We start from the raw sequence: 14314 nt of genomic DNA on the forward strand, positions 1-14314 counted from the left end.
CTACTATCCTATTAATAGGATTGGGACCATAAATATGTATTATTGTGTTAATAATATTATATTTTATTATTGATGGTCTATTGCGTTCTATTTTTTAAAAGCATGTCGAGTCGTAATGTTCGAGTCGTGTCTATATTATGAAACTGGATTGTATTGATATGATTAGTTCGAATTATACGTCTGAACCGGATTCGGATTATTTTCACACCCAAAATCCGAATATTTTTGGGTCGGACAGGGTTGCCGTCAACTTAGGAAATGGTAAGCTCACCATGTGGTTACACTCCTCTCCCCCACTCCCCCTCTACTACTATATAAATGCGCTACCAGTTCACGAGTTTCTTGTTGTGGGAGGACGAAGCATAGAGAAACCCTAGCTAGCCTAAATTGGAACCTTGACACACCATCCATGGAATCACCAACTCTAGAGGAGTGGCCGGAGCCGATCGTGCCCGTCCAATCCTTATCAGACCGCGGGGTCACCGCCGTCCCCGACCGCTACGTCAAGCCTCCGAGCCAGCGCCGGCTTCTCGCTGGAGACGACGACCGGAGCGACAGCCCGAACATCCCGGTGGTCGACATCGGCGGGCTGGTCGCGACCGTTGACGGGTCGGGGGAGGGCCGCTGCCGCCGCAGCGATGACGCGGCCATGCAGGCGATATCGGAGGCATGCAAGGAGTGGGGGTTCTTCCAGGTGGTGAACCACGGCGTGAGCCACGGCGTCGTCGAGAGGATGAGGGGGGTGTGGAGGAGCTTCTTTCGCCTCCCCATGGAGGAGAAGAAGATGTACACAAATTCCCCTAAGACTTATAATGGATATGGTAGCCGTGTTGGGGTTGAGAAGGGTGCAGTTTTAGATTGGGGTGACTACTTCTTTCTCACTGTTCTTCCTGAGTCCGCACAAATACTTGATAAGTGGCCCAAAGTTCCCCATAATTTGAGGTAACAAAGCATGTCTAGAATATGTTCTTCATTCTTATAGTTATAATTAAGTAGAATGTTCAAATTAGAGCTGCTTCCGTCACATGCGACTCGAGCCGCATGATTAGCTTCTCCTTCTCTAATAGAGAAATTAACTAAGTTGATCTTCATGTTACGTGTCCTATCGAAGTCTTATATATTCGAGCTGCTTTGTTAGAGTCTTATATATTCAATCTCCTTGCTTTGTGATATAGGGAGATCACTGAGGAGTATGACCATGAAATGCTGAAGCTGTGTAGGGTGTTAACAAAGGCAATATCAGCAGGCTTGGGCTTGGATGAGAACTACATATATAGAGCATTTGGAGGAGAGGATGTTGAGGCTTGTGTGAGGGCGAACTACTACCCGAAGTGCCCACAACCTGATCTCACCCTCGGCCTCTCGCCGCACTCTGACCCGGGCGGAATCACCGTGCTCTTGGCCGACGACCACGTCAAGGGCCTGCAGGTTCGCAAGGGCGATGAATGGGTCACCGTCAAGCCGATCCCTGGAGCCTTTGTCATCAACGTCGGCGACCAGGTTCAGGTTAGCGCGCATTTGTGATCCACATAAACATGAATGCATGACATATTGTTCACAAAAAAATCATTTAGAAAAGTTAGAACTGATATTCTCAAAAGTGTAAAATTTAAATAATTCAACAAATCATTTTGAATAGTTAGATCTGATATTCACAAAAGTTTAGAACTGTTCTAACATAATCTCAACGCAAGGAACTAGTGCACCAAAGATTATATAGTATATATATATATATATATATATATATATATATATATATATATATATATATATATGTATATAGAGTTGAGCTAGAATACTATCGGTAGTAAACGAACCGTTTTAGTACCGATTTGTTTTCGATGATAGAACTTCCAAATTGACGATCGGCTTCCTTGAACATGATCTATACCACTTGAAGTGTTTAGAAATTAAATTTCAAATCTTTTCGACATCATTTGCCTAATGATCAAAGGGTTTCAAAATTTGTAATATTAAAGGTAGATAAGAGGCGTCTTCTCGTTTAACGGCGTAAAGATATCCAAATCAATTGAATTTTTTTTAGAAAATTCTTTAAACTATTTAAAACAAGATCTATACTCTTGATATTGATTACAAGACTCCTATCATCATTTTTTAAAGAGTATTCATTTTCAGCCATTCATTTTTCTGTTCACTTGATGGATAAAAGAACAATATCAAAAGTGCGTGAAATTTGATTTCTAGATAGTTTAAATGGTTTAAATCATATTTAACGGAGCCGATCGTCAATTTGGAAGCTCTATCATCGAAAACAAATCGATACTAAAACGGCTCGTTTACTACCGATAGTATTCTAGCTCAACTCTCTCTCTCTATATATAATTAGGCTGGAATGCTATTAGTAGTAAAACGCCCTTTTTGCTATCAAGTTTTTAACCCTTGAATGAAAAATTGTAGGGTCAAAATGATATTAGTCGGTTAGAGTTGAGTGCTCCCCACTGGGTTATAGTATTTAATCCAATGGTTAGAAATAATAAAAAGAGTTGATCCAAAGGCTAAAAAACTGGTAGCAATAATGGGATTTTGCTACTAATAGTAGCCCAGTCCAACTCATAGAGTTAAAAACTAATAGTATCATCCTACCCTGCAATTTTTCATCCAAGAGTTAAAAACTAATAGTAGCCCAGTCCACTAGTGATAGTGGGGACCACTCAACCCTAGGGGGACCAACAACTCTAACCGACTAATATCATCATGACCCTACAATTTTTCATCAAGGGTTAAAAACTTGATAGCAAAAAGAGCGTTTTACTACTAATATTATTCCAGCCTAATTCTATATATATATATATATATATATATATATATATTATATATATATATATATATAACTAGTACTAAACATCCAATAATGCACAAGATATATATACTACCATATATTAACTAGTTATAATACTTTGCATGCTGTTCATCCTCTAAATGAATAAAGCGGGTAGCGTGCTATCTTTTTCTCAGAAAAAAAGAAATACTTTGTATGTTTAACCGATTGTCTCTAGCGCAAGTGGCAAAAGACTTGATGCTTAGTACGAAAGATTTCAAGTTCGAATTCTAGTTGATTCACATTTCTAGCTAAGTTTATTTCTAAATAAAAAAATAAACGAAGCGGGTAACATGCTACTACCTATCTCTCTCAAAAAAAAAGAAATAAAAACTTTGTATGCTTTATGTATGATCATATAACTATAATGCTGAATTTTTAATTATGAACTTTTCAATCTAAGTCGAATTTTTTTTATTGTACTAGGAATTCAAAAGTTGAATATATAATACACAAAGCCAATAATTGATGTTTGGCAAATTGCTAGCAATTAATTGGCAATACATGAAATTAATAGATAGAGTGAATTTAGAGTGAATTGAGTTCATTGAATCAAAAAGTAACATTAAATATGTTCAAAGAATTAATCTGCTATGCTATTAATATTATTGCCTTCTCTTTTAGGTTTCCTTTGGAAACTAAAATAAAACACACATGAGGCACTTTCTAAATTCTCCTATTTATTCTTCTTAAGTATCAAAATCTATGTGTAAAACATTGCTCGAGCAAATTAAGAGGCATGCAAAAAGTGATGAAAAATTATACTTTTAAAGGCAACTTTGTAAATATCAACATTTCAAATTCATGCATTTTAAGATTCTATTAAATTAGTACATGAAAAATGCTTGGAAATAAATGGCAATTAATTGAGTTGTAAATTTCAACTTTGAATGCATTATTGTGCCATTATTGCTCCAGTGCACGCATCGAATTAATGCGCAAACCCCTAGTTCCTTGGAAAGGAGGAATACTTTTGCCCATAGAATTGCATTAGTGGCCAAAACGGTAACCTTTAATTAATGGGCCCATAAAAGAGAATGGTATTTTTTTTTTTTTTTTTTTTTTTTTTTTCTGTTTGTAATCGGGCCAAATGGACTGGGTGTGGTGAGTTGAGTAGAGTAATCTTTTTTTTTTGTTTTCTCCTCCTTTATTGTTTCTCGTGGTGCACCTCAACAAAAGTCACAAAACATAGTCCAAATTGGATAGGACATAGTGGCACTGCTTAATCACTAAGCAAACAATGGGGCCATGCCCTTTTAAGATGTACCCATACTAGAGTCAATTAATTCTAATTAAGTCCTAATCAAAGTTATTGTAGATTTTCCCGCCGCACTGTATGTACACTGTTTGCTTTTCATTTTTCTCTCGTACGTCCCGAGATAGCGCTAAAGCATATATGCATGCAAATTTAGATTTCACTGTAGTCGAAAGCGAAAGGAACGTATGGAAATGATGATGTACATCTCAAAATCCTAAAATTGTAACAAGCACAATGTTCTCGTGATGAAATTAATCATTTAGACCTCCATGCTAGTAACCTTAGAATGTTTGAACACTTCTTCTTAAACCTGTTATGAATATTTCTAGTAAGCTTAGAATGTTTGAACACTTCTTCTTATGCCTGTTATGAATATTTCTAGTAACCTTAGAATTAGGTCCCGTTTGGATACTCCTAAAAACGTAGCATAGTTAAACTATACTACGACGGTAGGAAAAATATCCTATAAAGCGTTTCGGAGGAAAAAAAGTAACGTAATTTTTGAAGCAAAGTTAAACTATACTCCAAAAAATTGAGTAAATGTATAATTCACTTTAACCAAAGGAAAAAAAAATTCCATCATTTTTGAGCTCCNTTTTATATTTTTCAAATTAAAAATTAAAAATTTTATATTTTTAAATTTAAATTTAAAATTTAAATTTTAAAATTTAAATTTTAAAATTTAAAATTTGGGAGTTTAATTTTAAATTTTAATTTCAAATTTGAAATTTAAATTTTAAAATTTTAAATTTAAAAATTAAAAATTTCAAATTTCAAATTTTTTATTTTAAAATTTTAAAATTAAAAATTTAAAAATTAAATTTAGATTTTTATATTTTATATTTTTAATTTTTAAATTTCAAATTTGAAAATTTAAAATTTAAAATTCAAAATTTCACATTTCACATATCAAATTTTAAATTTTAAACTTTTTTTGAAATTTTAAATTTTAAATTTTAATTTTTAATTTTTCAATTTAGAAAAATTCCGTGAAATTGCACAATGCATATCCCAACAGTTTAAAAATTGAATCCGTGGAATTTTTTAAAGTTGCCGGATTCTTTACTTTATCTAGACCAAAACCATAGTTTATAAATTCCGTAGAAATATTTTACTGTGCATTCAAACATGCCCTTAATGTTTGAACACTTCTTCTTAAACCTGTTATGAATATTAATTTCTATATAGGCATACGTAGTTTTCTATTATATAGATACCAAAACTGGCTACTTCTAAACCCCTTTCGTTCTGTGCAAATCTTGCGTAGGAGTTTAAAGGAAATAATTTTAAAAGCCAGGCCAAGCATGCATAAACTAAAGTTGGAGCTAGTTAATGACGCAATTTGATACGCAAGAGCATAATAATTCGCTTTTTCTCTACCTTGTATGTATGTAGGTGATAAGCAATGCCAAGTACAAAAGTGTGGAGCACCGAGCACTGGCCAACGCAGTCGAGCGCTTCTCCATAGCCTTCTTCTTCAACCCTAACGGCCGTGTGCCCATCGGGCCAGCTCAAGAGCTCATCACACCGCAATCTCCTCCTTTGTACCACCCGGTCACGTACAACGAGTATCGGTTGTACGTGCGCAAGAGGGGTCCTCATGGCAAGTCGCAGATCGATTCTCTCACCGCTTCTTAGAATTGGCACAGAGATCTTATCATACTTGGACAATCTCATTCACAAGGTGGAGATGTATAGACCTTACCTGAATTGCAGCACATTTTGAAACGAGTATCTGAACGTCAAAAAATTTGGCTTTTGCTACCTAATTTTAAAAGTATTCATCATGCTCTTTTTCAAACTCAAATAGAATTTTATGGTTTTTATTAGAAAATTTAAACAAATGTTGATTTGGACATACAAAGCTAAATATATTGCAAGATTAGATAGTAAGATCTAAACTTTTAAACTTCAGATATATACTTGTTTCAGAATGCAGCATATTCCAGGCAAGTAACAAACATTTTTACCAAATTTATAATGTTATCGATTGGCTTCTACCTTAGCCAAATAATAAAAACATATTATGTTTTGGTTTGTGGTGTTGTATCTTGGATTGTTAGTAGTAAAACAATAGGGAATGATTTGTGCATGTCGCTTATGTTATGAAAAGGGGATGGCAACTTTGTTAATGCGTGACCATCATTAAACTGTTAGTATTAATTTGATTTTGGTGATTTAAAACTTTACTTTAATCCTTGGACTTTCTTGGGCAGTTTAACATTCTATAAGCCTTACTTGGGAGTTCGTGCATAAATTTTTATATGTGAGATTAATCCCATATTAAAAACTAAAAGCTAATTGTTGCATATTTTATACTCCATCATTCTCAAGCTAGTTGCCTAGGAGATAATGAGAGTGATACTTTTCAGAAAACACACGCACGGCGGCACCGTGTTTTGGTTACCGAGTCGGGCAGGATTTCATATTTTAACCTAATCATTGCCCTTCTTCTTCCTCTTGTTCTTTTGTACTGAGCTTTACTGATATTTTTCGGAGCCTCGCACCCCTCGCATGTGGATGAGCAATCTCGTTTAAGGACAGTGCTTAGTATGTCTCGACTCATCACATGCCTCTTCTAATCTTTTCTTCCTTATAATATTTAGTTATTAAATCTTGCATGCATTTTAAAAAACTCTTTTGAACTTTGCATTTCAAAATAATTCAAAAAGGAAATAATTTTTACTAAAAGATTAGAGAGAATTTTTCATAAACTGCTATTCGAGTTGCATGTGTTGTTCAAAAGAATATATTAATTTTTCGTATTAAAGTTACGTCAATTTATATTCTTTCTGATACAAACATTGTAAACGCATCAAGCTAGTGTTTTATTCAACAAAATAGAACCCTATATCATAACTTAAAGTTTGAAGTTTATCAGAGTGTCAGCATCCATTATTTTTTTCAAAAAAAAAGGTAAACACGGCATATGCAACACTTCGCTACCGACTCCATTGTTCGTTCATACATCGTTGTAGTCGGCAAAATCTGATATTCCCCCGCCGACTTCTACTTAAAAGCTCTACAAAGCTTTTTCCCCGCCGAAATATAATTAAAAATAATTAATTACGAGCGACCCACCTATAAAATTCCCGAGACTCTTCGTCTCCGAACCTCACCTCTTTCGCTCTCCCTCTCGCTCTCTCTCTCTCTCTCGCCCACTGGAATGCGAATTAGGGTTCGAAGTGTACGCATTGTTTGTGTAATTTGAGGTAATAGCACCTTGTGGATCCTGATTAGGGGTGGATGTGGTGTTACTTTATGGCAATCGCGCGCTTCAATGGTGATTTGGCACATTCCTCTGCGCATGATCTCTTTTTTCCCACCAGTTTATATTGCTATTTTTATATTTTGATTATGTTTTATGATTTAATTTAGTACCAATTTTGTTCTTCATGCATGAAACGCGTGGAATTTAGGGGATTTTATCTTCAAATTGCCGTGTAAAAGTACCAACATTTTAGGTTTAGAAGAATGTGAACTTAGAAAATGTGTGAAGCACATAATATCGGTGTTGATCTACTTTGTCCAGTACATTGTGCACATGTGATAGTCCATAAAGTTTGAAATCTTAAGGATCTCTTTTGATTTCACTAGTTTGGGATTTTTAACAAGCCATTATCAATAAGTTTATTGATCACTTGTATGAAAAGGGTAGTTATTATTTTATCATAATAATGATTTGTAGTTTTAGTCTATAAGGAGTTCATTACATATTTAATACTGCATTTTTCAAAATATGTCACCTTGAGGAAGAACAACCATTTCTGTGTTTCGATGTTAAAAGTTTCCATCACTCGACAACTATGGATTTCAATTTTCTAATGTATCAAACACTTCGCAGTGGCACTATTTGTACTTTAGGTTTGTCGTCATAGCGTCGAACTTGAAGAAAGTTTAACTTCATTATATTAAGGAAATTATATGTTCACAATATCATCCCTGAGCAAAAAGCAAAAAGAGTGTGGCCAAATAATCAAGAAACCGAGGGGATTCGTGTGCTCGACCTCGATATTTCTTATCGATATTTATGGTGCTGCATCAATAATCGGTGCTTCACTTTAGCTTCTCCTCCCATTCTCCAGTCAACTGAGGATCTGTTTGATAGTAGACAACATCTCCCACATCACTAACAAAGTGATCGACTCGCAAGCTCCTCATTAGTACCCCGAAGAGGTGCAACGGAAGAGGCCCCGATTTCTCTGGTTCGCGGTAGTATTTCCCTAGTACTGGCTTAGCTGCCCTAGTCTGAAAATTTGAACACACATTAATTGATTCAGCACTTTTTTGTAACATTACAGAAACAGTATAAGATAACCCTCTAATGAAAGGGAGTTTTACATATCTATATCCCTGCAACATCATGTATTTAGATACAGACCTGTAAGATCTGAATATCTAACAAAAACACATTTATTATTAAGGCATATATGGCAATTCTGATTTTGCGACGATATGTATTTAAAAGTATAAGGTTGCAGGACCTAGTTAAATGTCTCTAATAAAGAGTAGGTGAGGAGGAAATATTACTTACTGCTTCTACTAAGTGGTAGTGTGGTATCTGTGGAAAGAGATGATGTATCACATGAGTTCCAATGTCATGGTGGATATTGTTTATCCAACCGTAGTCTCTATCTACAGTTGTTAGCGCTCCGCGGAGGTAGCTCCATTCCTAAGGCACAATTAAGAAGAGGTTGGTATTATTTCTAAGCTACTTTTGGTGACAACAGAGAACCTCCAAAAGGGGGGAAAAAAAGAATGTTGAAGAGTGAAAAATTGGAAGAAGAATAGTTTGGAGATGAGAGCAAATTTGTTACCTTGCCGCGATACCAAGGGAGGTCATGGTGACCATGGTGGTGTAAGTAGGTTACAAAGTCCAACCACATCACGAACACCTTAGATTCAAACAATCGCGCATAGAGATTAGAACTTAAGAGACCACCAAGTCCTAATGGTAAATCTCAGGGACCAAGTTGATTCTTACAAGATAGGGAACTCCATAGAGTTTGAGAACTGGAACTGGGCCTACTACGTATGCTAGGCCCAGAAGCAGCGCGACCATCAGGAACCAACAGATTGTTGATATTAGAACATCATATTTCTCATTTGGCTGAAACAAGCTGCTACTCGGATGAAAATGAGAGCCTCTCTTTCCAGGGCTTCTTGTCCACTGCAAAAGATAAATCGACATGAAACGGAAGCATAATGCCTCTATTATATGTAGTGATTGTAATTGAATGGATCCTTTTGATCAGCAAACAAGATGGAAAAAAGAGGAAGAAAAAAATTGAGTGTTTGCTAGCACTCGGATCATCTTTGCTGTGTTTGTATCAAATGAAGGCCGAACCATTTCTATGGAAAATTGAAGTGGAGTTGCCGAGAGTAATAATTCTCCAAGATTTCAATTTGATAATTTTGACATTTAGCAGTATAGAAATCTTGATTCAGCATGAACAGAGAGAAAAGAAAAATAAAATAGACTGGTAAATGAGTCTTAATTGCTCGCTAACCAGGTAAAAATGTACTGAACTTAAACTCACCAGATAAAGAGGGTACGCAAACAAAGGAAACGGTAATGTGTAACGCAGCTTTTGAGTGACAAAATCCAGTCCCCTGTATGTCTTTTCAGATAGCTGCTAGACAAAAGAAATTATAAGATTGCTGCACATAAATCAATTATTTTTGAACTTAATGTAGAAAAGTGTAGATTGTTTCATTGTTGAGAACAAGACCCATTATATGTAATGTTACTCTTGTTAGAATTGCACTATTTTGCATTGCAGTTTATCCCATTCATCAATTATTTTTAGATATCTCAGCATACAAATTGGAAATACAGCCTAAAAAGAAAGAAATCAGTTTGGTTGATCTTTCAAACCAAAATATTTCTTAGCTTTTTCCATTTCATCTTACTGTTCGGAAGATGCTGTCCTCTTTTTTTTTTAATACTAACCTCCAAGCTGCTAAAAAGCAGAACATGCCTCTTGTATCATTTACTGATTTGCATTTACATTACTGGATAATGTTCCTTCAAAGTTTAATGCAGATAGAAACTCCTTTTTCAAAGGGAAAAATATTCCATTCAAATTGTCATCTTTCTTTTCTTTCTTTGGACAGGTTTATCATCTTTAAAGATACACACACGCACCAAAAGGGAAAAAGAAAAGGAAAAGGAAAAGAAAATGTTGAATATGTTCTCGCTCGAGCATTCACGCAACACGCAATATCCTGGAATAAATATTGCGCTAACAACCAAAAGATGTGACCTCCCCTGTCAAAGAATTTCTATTCCTTGATCCTCTACACAGGAATTTTGCAAGGAATTCCTTATTGATATAAATCACCACAGGTAATATTTCTACTTTTCTCTTTTAATAGCATAATTTCGGTTTTAATTGCTTTTAATTTCGCTTTAGTTGTGCATCCACGCAACTAGATTCATATAATAGGTAAAACTCTAGTCAAATAATCCCCCCATAGCAAAGAATGTTCATATGTTCTGTTTTACTCAAAATTGTTATCATACTGCTGATATATCCTCTCTAATATTATATGCCATAAGAAGATTGACTTGTAATATGTAAATCTTAAAGAACAAAATCACTAACTTATTAAACATATATAAAACTGACGCATCAATTGTATTCTACAATATATTCAAAACTACCATCAAATCAGTCACCTCGACCTAGGAAACGCCCTCACACTAAAGGAATGCATCTTTAGACCTAACAAAAACGAGGAGTTTGGGATACATTTTAGGTTGGTTGCTAAATTTTCTCATTCAGCAATACTATTTGTACACCTATAAAATAGATGTAAAATTTACACTCTAAACAATTAAAGGCTCACATTACTCACTAGTTTCATCATTTTTTTTTTGTACTTAAAACCTAAAACAACTGCTAATTATAAAATATAAAATTTACATTCCATAAGAAATTATACATGTAGCATTTTCCTTCCCATTTGTGTTGGTGGTACAAAGACNAAAAAAAAAAAAAACAACTGCTAATTATAAAATATAAAATTTACATTCCATAAGAAATTATACATGTAGCATTTTCCTTCCCATTTGTGTTGGTGGTACAAAGACACCACAGCTAAGTTGTCCCTAGCTTTAATGTAAAGGGTCAAGAGTCAAGACTGCCTTCCAAAATATTAAATGGCGTGCAAACCTGCGGCCGACTGACTTTCATAAATTTATGCACCATTTCATTCATGAATTAACTTAAAATCTTCACATCCCATATGTCAGTATATTAATAATTTAATAACTTTTAAGTACCGCGTTGAAAAGGACTTACATCAATAGGTTTTTTTAAAGAACCCACAAGGATCCTTCAATTGGGTCCGCAGTGTGGGGACTTCTAGCTAATTTCCATCCATCTATTTGTAACTCCGAAAAAGTAAAAATAGTTTATTTCAAAAAAATGGCACAAGTAAAAGAGTCATATACATAAATAAAAAATATTTTTAGATTAAAAAATATTTATAACTATATATATATTGTAAAGAGAAAAAAATAACAATCTATCCATTTTTCTTAAATAACAAAATTTAATTAAAAATAATTATACTTGGAGCTTGATATCTCAGCTATGGACAATCTAAGTACAAAGGATTAGTGAGAATCATAGGTTATCAACGGATCAAATGGTTTGACGAGATACCTCGAGTGGGTATTAGCCGTTGGATCGAAGTCCGTACAGATACGTACTAAAGAGTTGGTCCCAACTCTCAAAAGGTGGTCACTTTACCTTTTTTGAATTCTCGGACGTGTGGGTCACCAGGTTTGGTACCAAATTCACCACTATTTCAAATTTTGGCTCCAAATAGTTGGAACGTATATTTAAATTGAGCTAGATAGATTAAGAGCGACAGGTCAAATTTATTAAATCAGATTAAATTTTTTTTAATAAATAACGAGTCTGTCCCCACTCCCAATATTGCTTTTTCTGCGCTTTAATTTTCGTGGAGGCAAGTACCAAATTTTGGTACTTTAAATCATTACTATTTGAAATTAGAAGTGTGTTGAGTCTTTCTTAATATTGTTTATATAGTATGTAATATTTTCATATTGCATGATTGAACCGGTCGATAAGTTTCTATATCATGTGCGTCGATGCAACAGCAATATTCAAAAACACATTTTGCGAGATCTATAGTCGTACTCAATTTCAATCCAATTTTTGCAAGCAATAAGAGAGCTAAATTTACTAAGAAGAGATCGAACTTATTAAATCTAGTCAAATTAAATTAGTAAATAATATTTCAATTTAATAAATTTACGTATTAATATTAAAATTGGCTTTGATAATATTGATATCACCTAAAATATCTGGCTTCCATTTTTTTTAAAAAAAAATTAGAGAGGATTCAGTTAAAGTAAGTAAAATAATTATTTTTCTCCAAAAACTTAAACTATTAGAGAACTGTATTTTTTTTATATTTATATTCAATACTCTTTCTTATGTTTGGACTCGAGATTTTTTGATAGAAATTCGAAACGTGAAACTAAATTAAATAGGAGAAAATTAAACGAAGCTGGAAGTCTGACGGACTCAAATTCAGAATCTTCTGCTTTAATATTATATTAAATTTATATAAATAATAATAATAATTATTTTTCAAAAATTTGAGAATGTAGGTTTTAATATTTAATATTCAACAGGATATAAGTCCGAGTCCTTTTCTCTTGGGGCGGACCAATTTAAATGTCTCCAATCAAAAAGTTTCAAACCTCTTTGTTGTTTATTATTGAGTTTAATGTTCGTTTCAGTGGAATCACATGGCACTTTCAGGGTCGTATTTATTGTACTTGTCGGAGCCAAATCTATCTCTACATTGGTTACTATATATATTTATATATATATATATATATATATATAGTCCGGCTGCTATGCTATCGATAGCACCAAACACTTGGTGCTATCAAGTTTTCTGCCGTTAAATTAACCCCTTTGATTATTTTTGCCCGTTAGATTATACTATTCAACCAACCACCCACTCAACCCTAGAGGGCCCATATCATCCTAACCGCATATTTCTCAATCTAATGGCTAAAATATTAATAGCACCAATAGCTTGGTGCTATTAATAGTATTCCAGCCTAGTTCTATATATATATATATATATATATATATATATATATATATATATAGAGTCCGGCTGCTATGCTATCGATAGCACCAAACACTTGGTGCTATCAAGTTTTCTGCCGTTAAATTAACCCCTTTGATTATTTTTGCCCGTTAGATTATACTATTCAACCAACCACCCACTCAACCCTAGAGGGCCCATATCATCCTAACCGCATATTTCTCAATCTAATGGCTAAAATATTAATAGCACCAATAGCTTGGTGCTATTAATAGTATTCCAGCCTAGTTCTATATATATATATATATATAGTTCGGCTTGGTACTATTGATAACATCAAGAATTTAGTGCTATCTAGTTTTCTATCGTTAGATTTAACCATTTGATTATTTTTATCTGTTAGATTATACTATTCAACTAACCACTTATTCAATCCTATGGGACCCACATCATTTTAACTACACATTCCTCAATCCAAGGGCTAAAAAATTAACGGCACCAATAACTTGGTGCTATTGATAGTATTTCAGCCTAATTCTATATATATATATAGAGAGAGAGAGAGAACTAGGCTGGAATACTATTAATAGCATCAATGACAGCATCAATGACTTTGTGCTATTAAGTTTTCTACACTTCGATTAAAAAATGTGCGGTTAGGATGATGATGTGGGGTTCCTAAGGTTGAGTGGGTGGTTAGTTGAATAGTATAATCGAACGGATGAAAATAATAAAAAAGGTAAATCTAACGGCAGAAAACTTGATAGCACCAAATGCTTCATGCAATTGATAGCATCATCCTAGCCGCATATCTCTTAATCCAATGGCTAAAAATCTACAAGTACCAATCTCTTAGTACTTTTAAAACCATAGGAGCTCAATTTTATATATATATATATATATATATATATATATATATATAGAGAGAGAGAGAGAGAGAGAGAGAGAGAGAGAGCTAGGGTGGTATACTATCGGTAGCACGAAGGCCTCCGTGCTACCAAGTTGTTTTCAATGATACGGCTTCCAAATCGATGATCGGCTTCGTTAGACTTAATCTACACTATTAAAAGTATTTGAAAACTAAATTTTATAAATTTTCGACATCATTTACCTAT

General features: G+C 34.1%; 2 protein-coding genes across 2 annotated transcripts in view; one reads left to right on the top strand and one right to left on the bottom strand.

Annotated features, from left to right (window-relative positions):
• Positions 364-6206, top strand: LOC109719613 (probable 2-oxoglutarate-dependent dioxygenase ANS). Its single transcript, XM_020246385.1, has 3 exons — positions 364-942; positions 1176-1506; positions 5493-6206. Exons 1-3 carry the CDS (start codon positions 410-412, stop codon positions 5733-5735), a joined length of 1107 nt encoding a protein of 368 aa, XP_020101974.1. The 5' UTR covers positions 364-409; the 3' UTR covers positions 5736-6206.
• Positions 7984-14314, bottom strand: part of LOC109719173 (fatty acid desaturase DES3-like) — a 9568-nt gene continuing 3237 nt past the window's right edge. The window contains exons 4-8 of the mRNA XM_020245716.1: positions 9638-9730; positions 9082-9267; positions 8915-8992; positions 8632-8769; positions 7984-8345 (exon numbers count right to left, since the gene is read on the bottom strand). Of these exons, the coding sequence (XP_020101305.1) occupies positions 8154-8345; positions 8632-8769; positions 8915-8992; positions 9082-9267; positions 9638-9730 (687 nt within the window). The 3' untranslated portion in view covers positions 7984-8153. The remainder of the gene's footprint in view (positions 8346-8631; positions 8770-8914; positions 8993-9081; positions 9268-9637; positions 9731-14314) is intronic.

Source organism: Ananas comosus, linkage group 13 (assembly GCF_001540865.1).
Source record: "Ananas comosus cultivar F153 linkage group 13, ASM154086v1, whole genome shotgun sequence".
In the NCBI taxonomy this organism is placed as follows: Eukaryota; Viridiplantae; Streptophyta; class Magnoliopsida; order Poales; family Bromeliaceae; genus Ananas; species Ananas comosus.

Excerpts from the sequence above, each read along its gene's own strand:
- LOC109719613 (XM_020246385.1), top strand. The coding sequence starts at position 410 with ATGGAATCACCAACTCTAGAGGAGTGGCCGGAGCCGATCGTGCCCGTC. Across the intron at positions 943-1,175 it reads AAAGTTCCCCATAATTTGAG|GGAGATCACTGAGGAGTATG; the intron begins GTAACAAAGCAT and ends TTTGTGATATAG. Across the intron at positions 1,507-5,492 it reads ACGTCGGCGACCAGGTTCAG|GTGATAAGCAATGCCAAGTA; the intron begins GTTAGCGCGCAT and ends GTATGTATGTAG.